General features: G+C 42.1%; 1 protein-coding gene across 2 annotated transcripts in view; it reads right to left on the reverse strand.

The window, feature by feature from the left end:
- The window catches only part of ush2a (Usher syndrome 2A (autosomal recessive, mild)), a 198,975-nt gene that overhangs the window by 10,253 nt on the left and 171,770 nt on the right, over nt 1-16,952 (reverse strand). For both annotated transcript variants that reach the window (XM_034581476.1, XM_034581477.1), the window contains exons 76-83: nt 6,490-6,571; nt 6,240-6,385; nt 5,062-5,403; nt 4,464-4,825; nt 4,005-4,374; nt 2,825-3,106; nt 2,540-2,709; nt 1,353-1,683 (exon numbers count right to left, since the gene is read on the reverse strand). In XM_034581476.1, the coding sequence (XP_034437367.1) occupies nt 1,353-1,683; nt 2,540-2,709; nt 2,825-3,106; nt 4,005-4,374; nt 4,464-4,825; nt 5,062-5,403; nt 6,240-6,385; nt 6,490-6,571 (2,085 nt within the window). The remainder of the gene's footprint in view (nt 1-1,352; nt 1,684-2,539; nt 2,710-2,824; nt 3,107-4,004; nt 4,375-4,463; nt 4,826-5,061; nt 5,404-6,239; nt 6,386-6,489; nt 6,572-16,952) is intronic.

Genomic DNA, 16,952 nt, shown 5'->3' on the forward strand with positions numbered 1-16,952 from the left:
TGGCCTCGGCTCGTATGTCTGACAGGCAGGAATACTAATGTTATTGTTACTTCCAAAGGGCTAGCCTGTCAATTAGCGTAGCAATGCACAACACAACAGCATAAATATGGACCCCTCCATTTAACACCTGTCTGATTACTTGGCTTGTGTGTGTGTGTGTGTGTGTGTGTGTCTGTCTGTGTGTGTGTGTGTCTGGACTTCTGGAAAGCATTTAATTGTGAAAACAGGACACATCTTCTGATGTGTCAGTCACATCAGATCTCTTCATCAAATGAGGTTCACAGATCACAATAAAACATCTCCATTTTTGTTGTCATGTCAAATGCAGAATATAAAAGGAGTGAATATTTCCATCAGACTAACATATAAATGAATAAATGTATTACTTTTATATAGCAGTGTAAATCTTTTTTCATTTCTCTATTATTAATGCTATCATAGTTCTTTTAGTTAATTTACCTCCATTACCAATTGCTCCTTTTTGTTTTTTTCAAAATAAACAATTTCCATGAACTTGGAAAACAAGTCCACATGCTCTCGATCTGTATTATCCCAGTTTTTTGTCCTTTCGAATATAAATAAAAAAAGTTGTATCTACTGAAAAGCTCCAGTGGTATCCTATCCACAGTCGCTAAAGTGCTTGCTCATTGTGGGAACTGTTGGGTTTCTCTATAAATTTTAAGGTCTCGATCTTAAAGGGATAGTTCACCCAGAAATGAAAATTCAGTCTACTCACCACTATGCTTGTGGAGGGGTGGGTGAAGTGGTTGAGTCCACAAAACACTTCTGGAGTCTCAGGGTTAACTTTGTTAGAGCACAATCCAATACAATTGAAGTAAATACTGCTTGTGTGATGTCATACAAGTGTCCACAAGCCCCGATATTCAAATTCGACTTGAAACAAGGTAATTTACACCTTGATTTAAGCCTAAAAATCCACCGGAAGTGGCTAAGCTAGCGTAGGTTAGCATGTTCGATGGTCCGTGAATGCCCCTTGTAGGAAGATATCAGCAGACATTTAGGCTTAAAACACGGTGGAAATGACCTGAGACTCCAGAAGTGTTTTGTGGACTTAAAAACTCCACCCACCCCTCCATCAGCATAGTGGTGAGTAGATAATGAGTGAACTATCCCTTTAATATGTTATGATTTGGTGCTTAAAATTGAGCAAAATTGAATACCTTTTAATTTAGCTTATACATGTTTTACCATGGATGTTGTAAAGCTCTTTGTAACCTTTTTTAGATAAGTGCAATACAAATAAAGTTATTATTGTTATTAGTAGTAATAAAGCATTAAATTGTGTTAGCTTCTCTAAACACACTCACATCTACATACACAAAGCATTATACCTGATACTGGTGTAGAGTGTATGGCTGGAGTCCTTCATCCTTGTATGAAGTGGAAAAATTCCTGTAGACAAGTGTTGCCCCTTCACTTCTGTTGGTATCAGTGGTATGGTCCAGCCTGCGGTACACCTCATAATGAAGGACTCTACCATTTGGCTGAGCTGGAGGGGACCAGGTGAGCAGAAAGGTGGTCTGCAGGCCGCTGTGTTTGTCAGGCTGCAGGTCTAACAGTGGCGCTGCCTGTCCAGCAGGGGGAGCCTCCAGAGTGACTACGGATGACCAGTCACTGGAGGAGCAGCCAAGCGCTGTGCACGCCTCTATCCTCACCTCATACCTACATGCACACGCACACACACACACCCAATGGTTGACATCCATCTGTCTGTAACTTGCACAAAAAAGCCAACCATCAAACAGATAATGTATAAATCACAACCATATCAAGAGTATAAATAATAATAATAATAATATGCATGTTTTTTTATGTGTATAGTTATTTTTCATATAGAAAACAAATGATGCAAGCCAGTGAGAGAAGACAATCCATTTTGTCTTGAGGCAGATTTTTATTTTTATTTGCTCCAGTGTTTGCGGTGAAATTTGATGCATCCCTGAGAAGACATATGGAAAATATTTTTTGTTATGATTTCCATCTTTGATTCTTCCCTTTAAAAACCAAAGTAACACAAGCTTACAATTTTAATTTCAGTTCACTTTCAGTGTAATTATTTAAAAGATATGTTAAATCAAACCATCTGAAGAATTTATTGTTTGACAGGTTTTTAAGAAAACTTAGGTTATTTATTGAATAAAATGGCACTGGTATTAACTGACCAAGCAGTGTTTTTTGTCACCAAGAGGTGGCACTCTGTTCCCTTCCTTGTTGCTCATTCTTATCTCTGATCTCCCCAATATATTTTCCTTTATGCAGCTCTTACTACACGGGGAAATGTGGAACTGTAAATTTGCTGTTAAACTTGTCTCTCCACCATTTTAGGCTGATACATGAATAAAAATTAAATTATAAATGGGCCAAATTTACACAAGAATACTCAATAAAATTGAAAACAACAACATAATCTACACTTATATCTACCTTACAACATAAACATTTACTCAGATCACACATAAAAAGACATTGTTTCATAATGACATAAGAGCTACCTGTGGTGAATTGTGGTTTGACTGACCTGTGGTAAGGGGCCAGTCCATGCAGAGGGGTGTGTCGGTCAGAGAAGGCACGATCCTCTGGAGTGAACACAGTGCTGTTGATGCTGACCTGCACTGGATCTCTCTGATACACAGTGTAACTCACAATCTCTCCATTAGGACGCACTGGAGAACTCCACTCCACTCTCACCTGGAAAGACATACAACACAGCATAAAACTTTTTAACCAAACTTTAAAGATAGTATCAAGGTAAACGTCCGCTTTAATCATTTTATGATTCAGCTGTTACTCGTGAATGACCCACCTGGCTTGGTCCCAGAGGCGTCAGTGTGGGGAGACCTACACCAGAGGGAGATGACGGATGGGTCTTTGCAGAGTTTGCGGCGCTGCTCACCGTCCCTCTGCTGTTGTTGGATCGGAGAACGTAGCTGTACTCCACGTTTGGCAGAAGTGTGAAGTCGTGGTAATGTGTCTCCGAGCCAGCGTAGATTACTTCCCCATCTCTGCAGAGTTCGTACCCTGAGATGACGCCATTAGGGTGCTCTGGTGGTCTCCAGGTAATCTCCACTGACTCTGGGCCAGTGACCTGAAAAAGAAAATACAATATGATGATCACAATGTAAAGACTAATGGTCACTCTGTTGTCAGTTTATTAGGTACACCAAACAGAACATCAATATATATATATATATATATATATATATAATCCTACCTTCATGGAAATTGTAATTGTAATAGGTGACAATTCAACTGTAGGATCATTTTGGAGGCTGCAGTTTAAAGTGCTGTTGAGCTGCCAGCTGTTTCTATTGTTATCCTACCTCACTGTACCTTGGTACAGACCAGTCTTTGTTCAGCTGGTGCAGAGAGACACTTAACAGGCACCAGTACAATTATTCCTGCATTGGTTCCTGTCAGTCTGTATTTTTGTCTTCTCGATTATTTGTGCTGTTACTCCTGATGTCACTTTACTGGCCATACTATTGTTCTGCCTCTTAACTACAATGCGTACAGCATGTTCCTATGTAAATAAACTTTGATTTGAATATAATTTTTTTCATCCCATTTCAGGATATCAGGCTAAATAACACAAACACCACCAACTTCAAATTTCTAAATGATCACAAAGTTGAATCAACAACTCTCTACAAGAGTTTTAACAAAAACTGAACATCATAACCTTCATGCAAGATTTATTGACTGTGGCATTAGTCTGCATCAGTTTTAGCAAGGTGTTCCTAATAAACTGTCAACTGAGGCGTGCATTTGTAAAGTTCTGTTGGATGAGTGGGGAAATGTCTCGATAGCAAAGCAAAAAGGTAGAACGGTTTGTCCACATAAGTCTTCAGGGTTGAGGAGTTTAGGGGTTGTGAGTGATGTATGATAGAGATGTACAAGTCTAGTTTACCTTAATTCAATGTGGATTGAAATCCACAACTCTAAGTATTGCACACAGTGTTGGAGTCAAAAATAAAAAAAGACACCTTGAGAGTCGGGGCATTCAGTCCAGTGGGCGGAGCCTCCTCAGTTACAGCAGACACTGTGGTGCTGGTGGTACACCCACCGCTGGTACAAGCCAACAGAAGCAGCTGATATGACGTGTGAGGCAGCAGATCTGACAACACTGTATTCTGGTCTCTCCCACGGTAAACCTCATGGCTGTTCAGTTTCAGCAGATATTGTGTAACCTCTCCGTTCTGTGTCAGCGGTTTGCTCCAGGAAATGTTTATACTGGTGGATGTGATGGCGTCCACTGTGGGAGCTTCCACTGTAGCGGGCGGAGCCTCTAAGGTTGTGATGTCTGTATGAGGACTGGTGATGCATCCCTCTGATGTACAGGCTACAACTGAGTAGCTGCAGAACAGAACAGAACATAATTAAAGTTTATGTATATATTTGTTTACTTTGGTTCATTATAGATATAACAATAGAACAAGCAGTACCTGTATGCTGTAAAAGGCAGGAGGTCTTCATCAGTGTAGCTGAGCACAGTCGGGTCAAAACTAAATGAGAAACTGACGTTGTTCCTCTGAATCCTGTAAGACTGAAGAACCCCGTTGGGCTCTAAAGGAAGAGTCCATGAGACCAACAGCTGAGTGGGCTGACCTTGGAGGTGACTCACTGATGGAGGGACCAGGCCACGAGGGGGGGCCTGTCTGGTTTCTACAGTTACCCAGGGGCTGCTGGTGTTGCCAGCAGGGTTGTGAGTACGGACACTGAACTCATACCGAGTCCAGGGACGTAATCCAGTCACCGTGTAGGAGAAGGTTTCTGTTTGTTGTGGGGATGATTCTCTGAAAAGAACCTGTTGGAGACAAGGATGGAAATCAAACTGAAAACCAAGACATACTGACCCCTGTGAAATCTGTTGTTTGTTTTTTTAACACGACATCTTTATCAGTTATGAGAACAGGACCAAGGTTTAGCACAACTGCTTAATTTGGTTGGGAGCTTCTGTGTATTCTATCTGAATTACAAACGACCTGTAAATTTGAATATCACTGCATGTATCTTCAGAGACATGTCTTTATTGTCACCCACCTTTCCCCTCTCAATGCCCTCCTCATTACTTCTTTCCTTCCCCACTTCTTCCTGACTTCTCCCAAGTAAGAAATACTCTCCAATCGGCCCATTGGGCTGGGTAGGAGGTCCCCAGCTGAGTGACACGTGGTCTGGGCCAACGAAGAGAGGCTTGGGGGGAGGCTGGGAAGCAGGAGGAGCAGCTGCTGTGGTGACGTGCTGAGGAGGGGTGTGTGTGCAGCCCGCTGAGGTACAAGCTTCAAGAGTCAAGGCGTAGACAGTCCACGGCTCCAAACGCCGAAACAGGAAGCTGCGTGACAGGCCGCTGAACTCCAGGTTTCCCTCACTGTACAAGTTGTACATCTGGAGAGGAGGAGAGGGAAAGCAGGGAAGAGACGTATCAAGAGTGATGGGAGAGGAGGTAATGTAGGTGGGTTAGGAGACACATCAGAGAAGTGTGTCTCTTTGACTGTTGTAATTTCAGGTGCAGGTCTGTTGCTGTGCAGAAAGTGTGTATCAGCATATAAGTGAACTGTGTCCATGTACATAATAATGATCCACTGAAGTAAATACCTGAGGAAATTGTGAATATTATACATTTTTCTTTTTATTATTGATATATATATGATATACTTAAATAAAAGTATCACATTTACTTTTTAAAGCAGGGCCCTATTCTCTCAGGGTCACAAAAAACATGAATGAAAGTTGAACTCCATGTTAATTTGCCTCGCCACGGAAAGCAAATGTTTTATTCACCTCTTTGTTCGCACAGATTGGATTTGACCACGAGGCGAAGGTTTGCCACTGATACATTTGCACATTTGCAATCAACTACCATACTACCAGTCTTAGCAGTGGTTTCTCCTGATTCCATTCTATTGATTACTTTTAAAAATATATATAAAAAAAAAAGAGAAAATGTAACACAATACTTACAATACTCAATACAATACATATGTTAATTTTGTGGAGTAGAAAGTACAGATATTTGCTTACATGTGTAATGGAGTAAAAGTGACAAGTACCTGTAAATAAATCTACTTAAATAAGTTCAGATATATAACAAATGTACTGAAGTACAGTAACAAATAAATGTACTGTTACTACTGTATCTTCTACTATACTGGTATTATCTGAGGAGCACCATGCCCCACATTACTTATATATGTTCACTGTATTTGTTGTGTTACATGTACCGTGATGACTCCATTCGGAGCATGTGGTTGATCCCAGCTCAGCAGTAACGCTCTACCCTGCTCTCGCTGCTCCACGGTGAAGTTAGCCAGGCCAGCCGGAGAAGCCTCCAGGGTCCTAATGCCGACCCAAGGACTGGACACACTGCCTGAAGGGTTACACATCTGGACTCAGTGGACTGGTTCAGTGGCTGGTGCTGATATTATGTATCCCTGATGTTTTTAAATATGCTGCTGATCATATTGAACCTACCTGCCCCGTTTGAAGCCTCCACTCGAAGACTATACTCACTGTATGGTTCAAAACCGTAGACTGTCACTTCGAAGACTGAACCCTGAGAGAAAAAAGAGAAACAAAAAAAGAGGGATGGAATTGCAAGGAAAGAGAAGAAGAAAAAGGGCAAAGTAGGAGAGAGGGATTAGACGGTGATAGGAATAAGGACAGAAAAGTGGGGAGACAAAGGAATGATCATGCAAGAGTTAAAAAGAGAGAAATTGAAACGGGGAACTATTCGCCAGCACGAGAAGAGCGTCAGGAAATTAGTTCCACAAACAAACCCTGCATGAATAAAACCAGAACATTACTCATTAAAATGGGGGGAATGAAAGAACAGTGAGACAATGGCGAGCTAAGATGACATGACATGGGAGTTGTGATATCAACATTTCAACATCCAGGCTCTGTCATGGTAAAGTAAGTAGACACCAGAGAAGTGGCAGAGACAGAGAGAGACTGGCAGGCAGGCAGCCGTCCCTTATGGGTGAATTCAAAGCTTCCACAGCGAGTGTTTTATGGTACACATGCACCCTTTCATATCAGACACACACAAAGATACACAAACGCAGTGTGTCTGCCAGTAGCTTTAGGCCGTGGGACCCAGCCCAACGCCCTGGCACACGCAGAGTAGTGTGTGTGTACGTGTGTGTGATACAGTGGGAACAACATTTACTAATTGATAAGAGACACACTGTTGTTTCAAAAGGCCCTGGTGTGTGATGACATGGTAGTCAGGGAGCACTCGGCTCCAGGATGTGGCGTTGCCTGTTTGTTTATGACTGTGAGCTTTGAATTAGGTATGAGACTGATGTTTTTATGTGTATGACTGCACACCATAGAAGGCTATATTTTTATATATGTTGACTCTGCAGTTTATTTTTTATTTTGCAATTGTCTGTTCAGGACTGTACGCTTTCACATAAGCGAGCATATGTAAAGAGATTAACTGGTAACCCTCTTCAATGCAGCGGCGAGAGGATCAAAAAGGCTCCGATTCAAACGGAATCAAATGAAAAACCCTGACAAATCACCGTAGCGTGGCACCAAGGATGAACTGTCTGAACAACAAGCAAAATACATGTATTCACAGTTTTCATGTCTGGGAGCCAACATGTTTTTCATCCACAGTAAAATAGGATTAATAAGCCCCTAGACACAAGCTAAATCCTCCTGCAAATCACAGCACTTCTCAGTCGAGAGAGAGAGGGAGGGAGGGACGCAAAGAGAGAGACACAAGGGGTGGAGAATGTAGAAAGAGAGACGGGTGGAGGGAGTGACAAATAAAGACCAAAAGAAAAAAGGCACAAGAATGACATACATATATATATATATATATATGCGTGTGTGTATGAAAATAAGTTGATGTCGGACAGAGAATTTAAAAAAAGGGGTAGGAAAAAGTAGAGTGAGTTAGTTAATAAATAACAAAGGAAAGAAAAACTGAGGTTAGGGGGGGTGGGGGGGTTGAGAGAGTAAGAGGAAAAAAATCCCCCTCTATTTGTCATTAGAGGGAGGGAGGAACGCAAAGAGAGAGACGAGTGGTGGAGAAAGATAGAAAGAGAGGTGTGTAGGGAGTGAGAAATAAAGAGAAAGAAAAAAGAGATGGGCCTGCTATTAATGTATATATAAGTAAGTTGATATTGGACAGAGAATTACAAAAGAGAGTGAGTAAGTTAATAACTGACAAAGGAAATAAAAAAAGGAGAGAGGGAGGGAGGGAGAGGAAGACAGAGGGAGATTGAGCGAATGGTTAAATGAAAAGAGGGGAGGAAGCTAAAGTGGAAGAGAAAAAAAAGACAGATGTGGCAAAAGGGAGCGATAGATTAAGTGAGCGGGAATGAGAGATCTCTCTACCTTAAAAGCCGGTGAAATATGTGAAGCATGTGGCCTATAAAGCGGTTAACATATGCACATTGTCAATAGCAGCATCTGGCGCTGGCAGCTTTTATAGGAGCATGGAGACTCTGCTACACGCCTCTAGATGGCAATACATTCAAACACTTTATCACTGAAACACACCGCGTTAACGGCCTCCTCGCTGCATCACACACACACCGACACACACACACCCACACCCACACACACACGCAGACAGACAGTAATCAAATGGTGTTACACTAAAACACACTACTATTACATTACATTAACAGCTCCCTCAATAACCATTTCTCTCTCATACATACACATGTACACACACACATACACAACCACACAAAACAAAACACACAGTATGCTGAGAAATAATAACATGATAATTTTCAAACGATGTACAATCTCTGCAGTGAATATAAACACCACACAACTTGAACTGTATTTCCCAACATAGTATTTGTATCTGTTTAGATCAGTTTACACAACATAACTTCATCTCATTCTGCCTATAGGCCTCTCTAATTTCATTTTAACCTTTGGTTTCATTTAAATTATTCCTGTGTTTACATTTGTTGTAGTGTTTGGTGTCTATGCCTCCTAATCTTTACTTCTAAAAAGTTTTCTCTAATAATGCGAGATAGGGTGTGATTCAGCATTTTCATTGATTTCTTCAAGAGTCATTCAAGGATTTTGATGAAATAAATCATGTTAAGGAGACTGATATCTTTGAGTGTCTGCAATTTGGTGCAGATACAAATAAAAATCCAGATCTAGTGAATATAAATGTGGTTTCATCAGAGGACTGTTGGGCCTTGGTGGAGGTATGAACTTAACCAATGCTATTGTAGATATTCTTGTGTTTATATATGATGCATTATCATGTCCTTGGGTGTTTAGAAAGGCACCAGGAAATAAATTATTATTTACTATTACTCATCTGAACTGTAAAATTAAACACTTAGAGCTATTAAATGGTTTTCTAACCATTGTTTAGTTTAACAATGGGTATTTATGATTCTAGTGTCTGTGTTTCTCTTTTTTCAGCATCATAGGTAAAGTTAAGGATGTATTTATGCGATTGTCAAAGACTGTACAATAACAGCAAAAAACACTTTAGCTTAATGGTGGATTTTCTATTACGTCTGCTTTGAATAAAGACCAACCTATGAGGACCATAGAACAGCAACAATGTAAGATATGAAAGGAAAAGGTTCTTGTCAAGCGAGATCCAGTGGCATGAGCGTGTGCGTGTGGATGATCAAAGTCTCTAGTTAATCATGCCAAATGCAAGAGAACAGAGGAGGAGCAAGAAGTCAAGAGAGAGATGGAGGGGGGTGTAAACAAGACAGAAGGAGAGAAAGGAGACAACGACAGGACAGAAGAGAAGAGACAGGAAGAGGTTGTGCTAATTTATACATTAAAGAGCCCTCAGATCTTACATGGTTCAACACAACTTAGCATTGAAGGCAACGAAGCAATCTATTCAATCTTCTATTTCCCCATTCTGTCCTCTTTGTGTGAGCCCAGCTACAGCAGGGGTCTTCCGGACAGTGTGTGTGTGTGTGTGTGTGTGTGTGTGTGTGTGTGTGTGTGTGTGTGTGTTTTACTGTGTAGCCTTTATAACAGGGTCAGTGTGCATGTGTGCTTCTTGAACTTTGTGCACATTTATCATTACCAGTTTTTATGAGTGTGCATTTGTACGTATCCTAACCTGCCCACGCTTCCCTAGAAGAAGTGCGTGTGTCCAACTGCACATCTGTGTTTGTGCGTGCATGTGTGCTTGTGTGTGATATTCAGGTGGAGAGGCATGGTGCGGCTGGGGGGACAGTGTGTGATACTAATTAAGAATAACCATGTGTATTTGTCAAAAGAATTATGCTGATTATTTCACAAAGGGTTCAGCACTGGGCCCTGCAGAGAGACGGACCAACATTAGCATATGGCTACACACACACACACACACACACACACACACACACACACACACACACACACACACACACACACACACACACACACACACACACACACACACACACACACACACACACACACACACACACACAGGTAGAAATAATGTAAGCTTCTAAGAAAATACACGAAGTATTTCTAATAGTAGGTGAATGGAGTCCAGCTTTTCTACCTCTGGGACGTTTCTCTCCACAGGTCTTATCTGGACTCTGCTTTGTCATATTAAGACCTGCAGAGATAATAAAGCACCAAGCTGTTTCACTGTTTCACCTTTTCCTATGTGCCTCAGTTCTTTAGGTGTGTGGTAAAACATGCCAACTGAAGATATGATTCAATTCAATTCGGTTCAATTCAATGCAATGCTTCAGTCCAGTCTATTAGCACAAACTGTGCCCTGTCCAGCCCTGTGAGAGCAGTAATTGTTTTCAGAGGTTTCTGAGGTCAGCCAGCGCCCCCAGAGGTCAGCCCCCCATGCCAAGCTCTCAAGCCAAGTTTGTGCGTGTGCATGTATTTATGTGTGCATGCCTAATTCAAGGCTGCTGGCACAATCACCCTGTGTCTGTTTGCAAATGCCCTGCATGGGTGTCCCTGCTAGTCAGTGTGCGTTAGACATACCCTGACACATACAGACGTTTATGCAACACGCACACACGCACACACACACACGCACACACACACACACACACACACGCACACACACACACACACACACACACACACACACACACCGAGTGCCATCAGGCATGTGTTTGTCTGTGGCCAGCACAGACATAGAGAGGGACTGTAGGGGTCTGGAACAGGCGTGCCCACTTCACACCGACAGCCATGATTGGCTTTGGCGGTTATAGACCGCAGGAGCAGTGAATTTGGAATTTATGTGTGTGTGTGTGTGTATGATGTGGCCAAAGACCAATGGATATAGCCTGACGAGTGAGGGACTGTATGCTTAAAATCACAGATATCTCCCTAACTTAAAATGAGTCAAATAAATTGAAGCTGAACTGGAGCCAGTTTTGTGAAATATAATTCTTGATTAAATATGTTGATATTAAAATGTTATCTGAACATTAAGTATAGATAATGGAGAGATCCAAGTTTTCTTTAAACTCATCAACACCAATGGATGGACTTTATTCTTACTGCCAAATATAAACACAAAGAGTCTGAATGCATGTCCAGGCAGGAAGACAGCATCAGAATGTCTCCTCCAGGTTATAGATAAACATACAACCCCCCCCACACACACTCTAAAGTGATGACCATCATATCATGGTTGCAGCACTAAACGCCCATTAAGACAAGTGGAGGGCACTACACTGGATGGTGTGGCCTCTTCACAGACAGACACACAATAACACACAACCTGTCATTACCCAGCAATAGAGAGCGAGAGAGAGAAAGAGGAAGTAAGCGAACATATACAAAACTCACTTGAAAAAAAATCACTTGACAGAGTGAGAAGGAGACAGAGGAAGAGGGGATGAAGGGGGCAAAGATGGTGGATGAGAATAACATAAAAACCGTAATTTGTGACGTAGGTAGAGAAAACCCAGATGGAAATGGAAAGTGATGGAGGGAGGCCTGAGCAGCGTGGAGCGACGGAGGGAGGAGTTGAGAAAGAGATGAGGAGACAGTGAGAGAGATTGCAGTTGGGAGAAGGGGGAGTGTTGCGGCCTGATTATTTGGCTGTTTATGCAGAATGCTGAGAGCCCTCCAATCAGAGTTGGAGACCTCTAACTAAGGGGTCTGATAGGCCGAGGGCCTAACGAACTTTGCATCCGAGTCTCCTCATCCTCTCCTCTAATCCTCCCTTCCTCACTTCACCTGTCTCTTCCTCCACTTTCAACCTCCTCGTCCCTCTCTCCTCACCCTGTGTGCACTCAGCTCTCCATTCCTTTCTCCCCTCCACTCCTCCATCTCCCTCATTTGTTAGAGGGTGTCACTCAGAGCAAGGGCAAAGTCTTGTCATTCCTATTCCTTGGACCACCCTTTATCCTCTGCTCCTCTGGTTAAGTGACGCAAACTGGAGAGCTGAGCTGTGAGTAAGAGTTACAAGCAACAAGTGATGGAGTAAAGCTGTTGTTCAATCCTGTTTCCATGTCCTTTTACTTATTTTACTGTAATTAAAGATATAACAGGGATGTGACAGGTCAGTCAAATTAAAGATGCCTGCGTAGTCTCTTTTACATCTTTCTAAAAATACAAATCTACCAAGGATAAATACATTTCCATGGAAAAGGCATTTAGATTTTCATGAAATGCATGCAAAAACTACTCTGCTGATTTCCATGAAGTTTTGTGGAAGGGTTAGGCCTGACCCAAGGAAGAAGCCATTACATTTTGGTGCAGGAATTTGTTTATCACTTTCTTTAACATTGCGATATATTTTGATATATCTGTCTCTCACTGATCTGTTCATAAATTGTTGTGCTTTAAAGAAAGCCTTTAACATGTGGGGACATTTTTGCTGAGTCTTGTTGCCAGTGTGAGATTAGTGGGTAACAATCTGAGAGTCAAGGAGACCACCACATGTAGCCATGAAAGAGTCTGACACCAATCCCCATATATGGATGAAACAAATGGTTTATAATCGAATAAATGATGAGCTGCAGAGGTGCAGACAGGTGGAGTTTATTACTTTTGGTCAGAGCTACATGCTTCCTTCTTCTCGTCTTTATGCTAAGCTAACAGACTGTTGGCTTTATATCTATCCTACACATACTCTCAGCAAGAAAATGAATTCAGTAAATTTAACAGTCTTGCTCCATCTAAATAAACATTCTAAAAGTTGAAAAATTTCCTGCATCTGTATTCATGCAGCGTGTTTCACAGCATGTGTTTAACATCATCACTTGTTTGTTGCGATCAAATCATTCCACACACCTGCAGGACATACATGTACACACAACATACTCTGATAACATGTCCATACTTATAAACGTCTTCTAGCGACACATGCCTAAGTACACATATTCTGACTGTGTAGGTCAAACACACACACACGCACACATTCTGAACCTCGTGTTGGCTTTGAGACACAGTTCGCCGGCTGGCCCTCGCTGTCCCGCGTTCTCTGACGGGCTCTTAATGGTAAACTAACAGATTGTAAACATGCTGCTAGCGCTCTCTCTTTCTCCACTCTCTATATTAATCACTCTCTCTTTTTCTCTCTCTCTTCTTTCTTTACACTCCTCTTCCCTCACTTCTTTACCTTTTCCTTCGCCTCGCTCCCTCTCTCCCCATCCCTCCTTCTCTTTTCCTCTCTCTCGCTCGCTGTCTCTCTTTTGCTTTTCCTGGGGTATTTTTTAAACAATGTGTCCTTCATGTACGGTTGGTTACGGGGCGTACAGAAGGACATCATTAGCGCTGGTGGTTAAGCTGTAATTTACACCATTACCGAGGTAGGGGCCATTTTTATTGCCTAGTAAATTTCAGCTCTGAAATATTTAGACCATATGGCTCAATTTGTGTAATAACCTTAATTTCCAAGCACCCTTCAGCTCCCTTCAGCGCCGGCTGTTGTTGGCGGATGGCAGAATGGTGTGTGTACACGTTCATATGTGTGTGCACGGTTTGGGTTTGGAGCACATACACACAAACATGCACGCACCTTCACGCACACAGAAACATGGACATGGCAAAAATTGTAACGCATACTCTCAACATTACACACACTCTTTCACACGCGCTCCCCGATTCATTCATTCACACAAGCAGAAACACACACGCACGCACATACACGTATGTATGCATGGCGGTAGCAGATTAATAGGGTGTCAGCTTGTGTTTGGGTGAGGGAGCGTCAGGCGTCGGCCAGATGGTTCTCAGGGATGATGACTGTCAGGGGTCCTGCTCTGATCAATGGGATGTATTAATACAGCACACACACGCGCACGCACACAAATAACACACACACACACACACACACTGTTGCGCATACACACAAAAAACATTTTATGCATACACACACACACACACACACACACACACACACACACACACACACACACACACACACACACACACACACACACACACACACACACACACACACACACACAGAGAGATATTCAGACATATGTAGCCACATAATGTAACACACACCAGCACACACACTCATATATGCACATGGACTCCCTTCACCAGTGATCCCAAGGGCCGCAGTGTAACATCTGGAAGAGCCAAGGGAGGGAGGAAAGGACAGAAGAGCAGAGGAGGAGAAAGAGGGAGGTGGTAGTCAGGGAAATACAGGAGACAGGGAAATGTAAGGGAGGAGAGAAGAGAAAAAGGAGGAAGAGAGGGAGGTGCAGAGGGAGTAAGAGAAGAGATAGGGGAAGGAGGGGGTGTAGAGAAGAGTTGAAGTGTGGAGGAGGTGAAAGAAGGCTGTATAACTGGTTAGATGAGCGAGCAGAGTTGTGGAAATTAAAAGTGGAAGAGGAAGTATAGCGTTTATTGATGAAAACAGGACAGAGATCACAGAAGAGAGGGAAGCAGGGATTGAGGAGGAGAAGGAAAATGAAAATACAAGGTGGAAGAGTTGCAAGGTAGTGAGGGATGTGAGTGGCTGTGACAAAGAAGAAAGAAAAAGAATGAAAGTGTGAAACATGTAAGAGAGGAGAACAGAGGAAAACATGGTGAGTGGCAGGATCCTTAAAGGCTAGAATATCCACTGGAATGGACAGAGCAGCTGACTGAGTTACGGTGGAGAAGAAAGATGACCCTCCTACAACATAGGTGATGTGGGAGCAAACAAAAAAGAGGGAATAAGGTGAAGACTAGGAGACAGAGGAGAGGAGGAAAAACCAGGAAGGAAAGGAACAGCATTGGAGAAGAAAGAGAACGAAAGGAAACCTGACACCCTGTGAGTGACGGATATGTCTGTCTGGAAGATGTAATGGTACAGAAAGAGATTTTGTTTAGTTTCTTGAGTGCATATGTTTGTGTGTGCATGTCTGCCAGGCGGCGCGCAGGGATCTAGCGAGGCAGGCCGCCTGCGCTTCGTACCCTCATTCCGTCCGATTGCCATGACGACCCCATTAATCAGCCAGGCTGGCACAGAGCAGGGTTCCCAGCCCAGCCTGAGATCAATACACACACACACACACACACACACACACACACACACACACACACACACACACACACACACACACACACACACACACACACACACACACACACACACACACACACACACAAACTAAGGGGCTAGGAGACTTTAGGCAATAAAGAATGGGTGGAATGATGAATATTAAGGTGAGAAAAAAGTTAACTTAGTAATAATGAGAGAAGATAAAACAGACAGGCGCAGGAAGATAGAGAGTCACAGTCCTAATGTCACTTCTGATCATCATTCATTAAGGGTTTCTGTCATCACTTGTTCAGGAAACAAATGAAAGACGTTCCTGAGGTTACAATCTACAGTCGAAGATACAGGAAATGTATTGGAATTCAAACTCTTTGAAGTTTGAATTATAAACAATGATTTATTTCTTAGAATTCAAAAAAGCTACGACTGTCATAAAGTTCACTTTAACATTATTTCCCGCGATGTTGTGATCAAATGATTGTCCTGTACTTGTGGTGAACGGTGTTCAGCAAAAAACAGCAAAGAGATCAAAAATACAATCAAATATTTTATTAAGTATTATAATTATTATTTATTATCATTGTTATTTATTATTAACTATGGCATTCAGTAGATCACATACCTCCATAAAGGCCCAAGTTAATTCAATCAAGCTGCACCAAATTTCACAAACTTATGGATCAGTTCTGTAAACATGATTTCAAAATGTCCTTTTCCCTTCCTTTTAAATTATTGTTGTCCTTTCAACTAACTGCTTGTTGTCTATCTCTAAAACCTCAAATTCAGTTTCAAAACAAATGCTTCAAAACAAATGTTCGGGTCTGCATTACTAGGCAAGACACAGATGTAACCAAACCCTATTACACCCTGCTCTTTGAAAGTTTGCTGGGAACGCTGTGTCTCATTTCACTTTCTTTGTGTATTCTTAAACAGCAGAGAGCGTGTGGAGAAGGCAACTGCGTGACAAATGACCGCCACCAAAACAAGTCTATGCCATGTCAATGAGCCTCTCACACACACAAACACACACACACACACACACACACACACACACACACACACACACACACACACACACACACACACACACACACACACACACACACACACACACACACACACACACAAACACAGCGTTCCATATCAATGAGAAGGTGAAAGGTCTCCATTTACATCTTGTATTAATTATGAGTGACAAGCCAAAGGTCACAGTGGGAGAAGAGGCCACTCATATGGACAGAATATAGATCTACACTTCTACCTCTTCTTTCCTTTCCGCTCTTCTCCTGCCTTCCCCCAATCTATCACTCTGTCTCGTCCCCCTTTTGTTCCTCCACTTCTCTTTTTCTCCCCCCTCCACTTTTCTCTTTTGGTCTCACTCTCTTCTTTTCTCTTTCTTACCCACTCTATTAACTCTGGTGTTCTTTGTTCCACTCTTCTCTAAGTATTTGTCCATTGATGCCTTTACCTCCATTCTTTTTGTCTCTCCTCTTTTCTCTTTATGTCA

The sequence above is a fragment of the Hippoglossus hippoglossus genome, chromosome 3 (assembly GCF_009819705.1).
Source record: "Hippoglossus hippoglossus isolate fHipHip1 chromosome 3, fHipHip1.pri, whole genome shotgun sequence".
NCBI classification, from domain to species: Eukaryota; Metazoa; Chordata; class Actinopteri; order Pleuronectiformes; family Pleuronectidae; genus Hippoglossus; species Hippoglossus hippoglossus.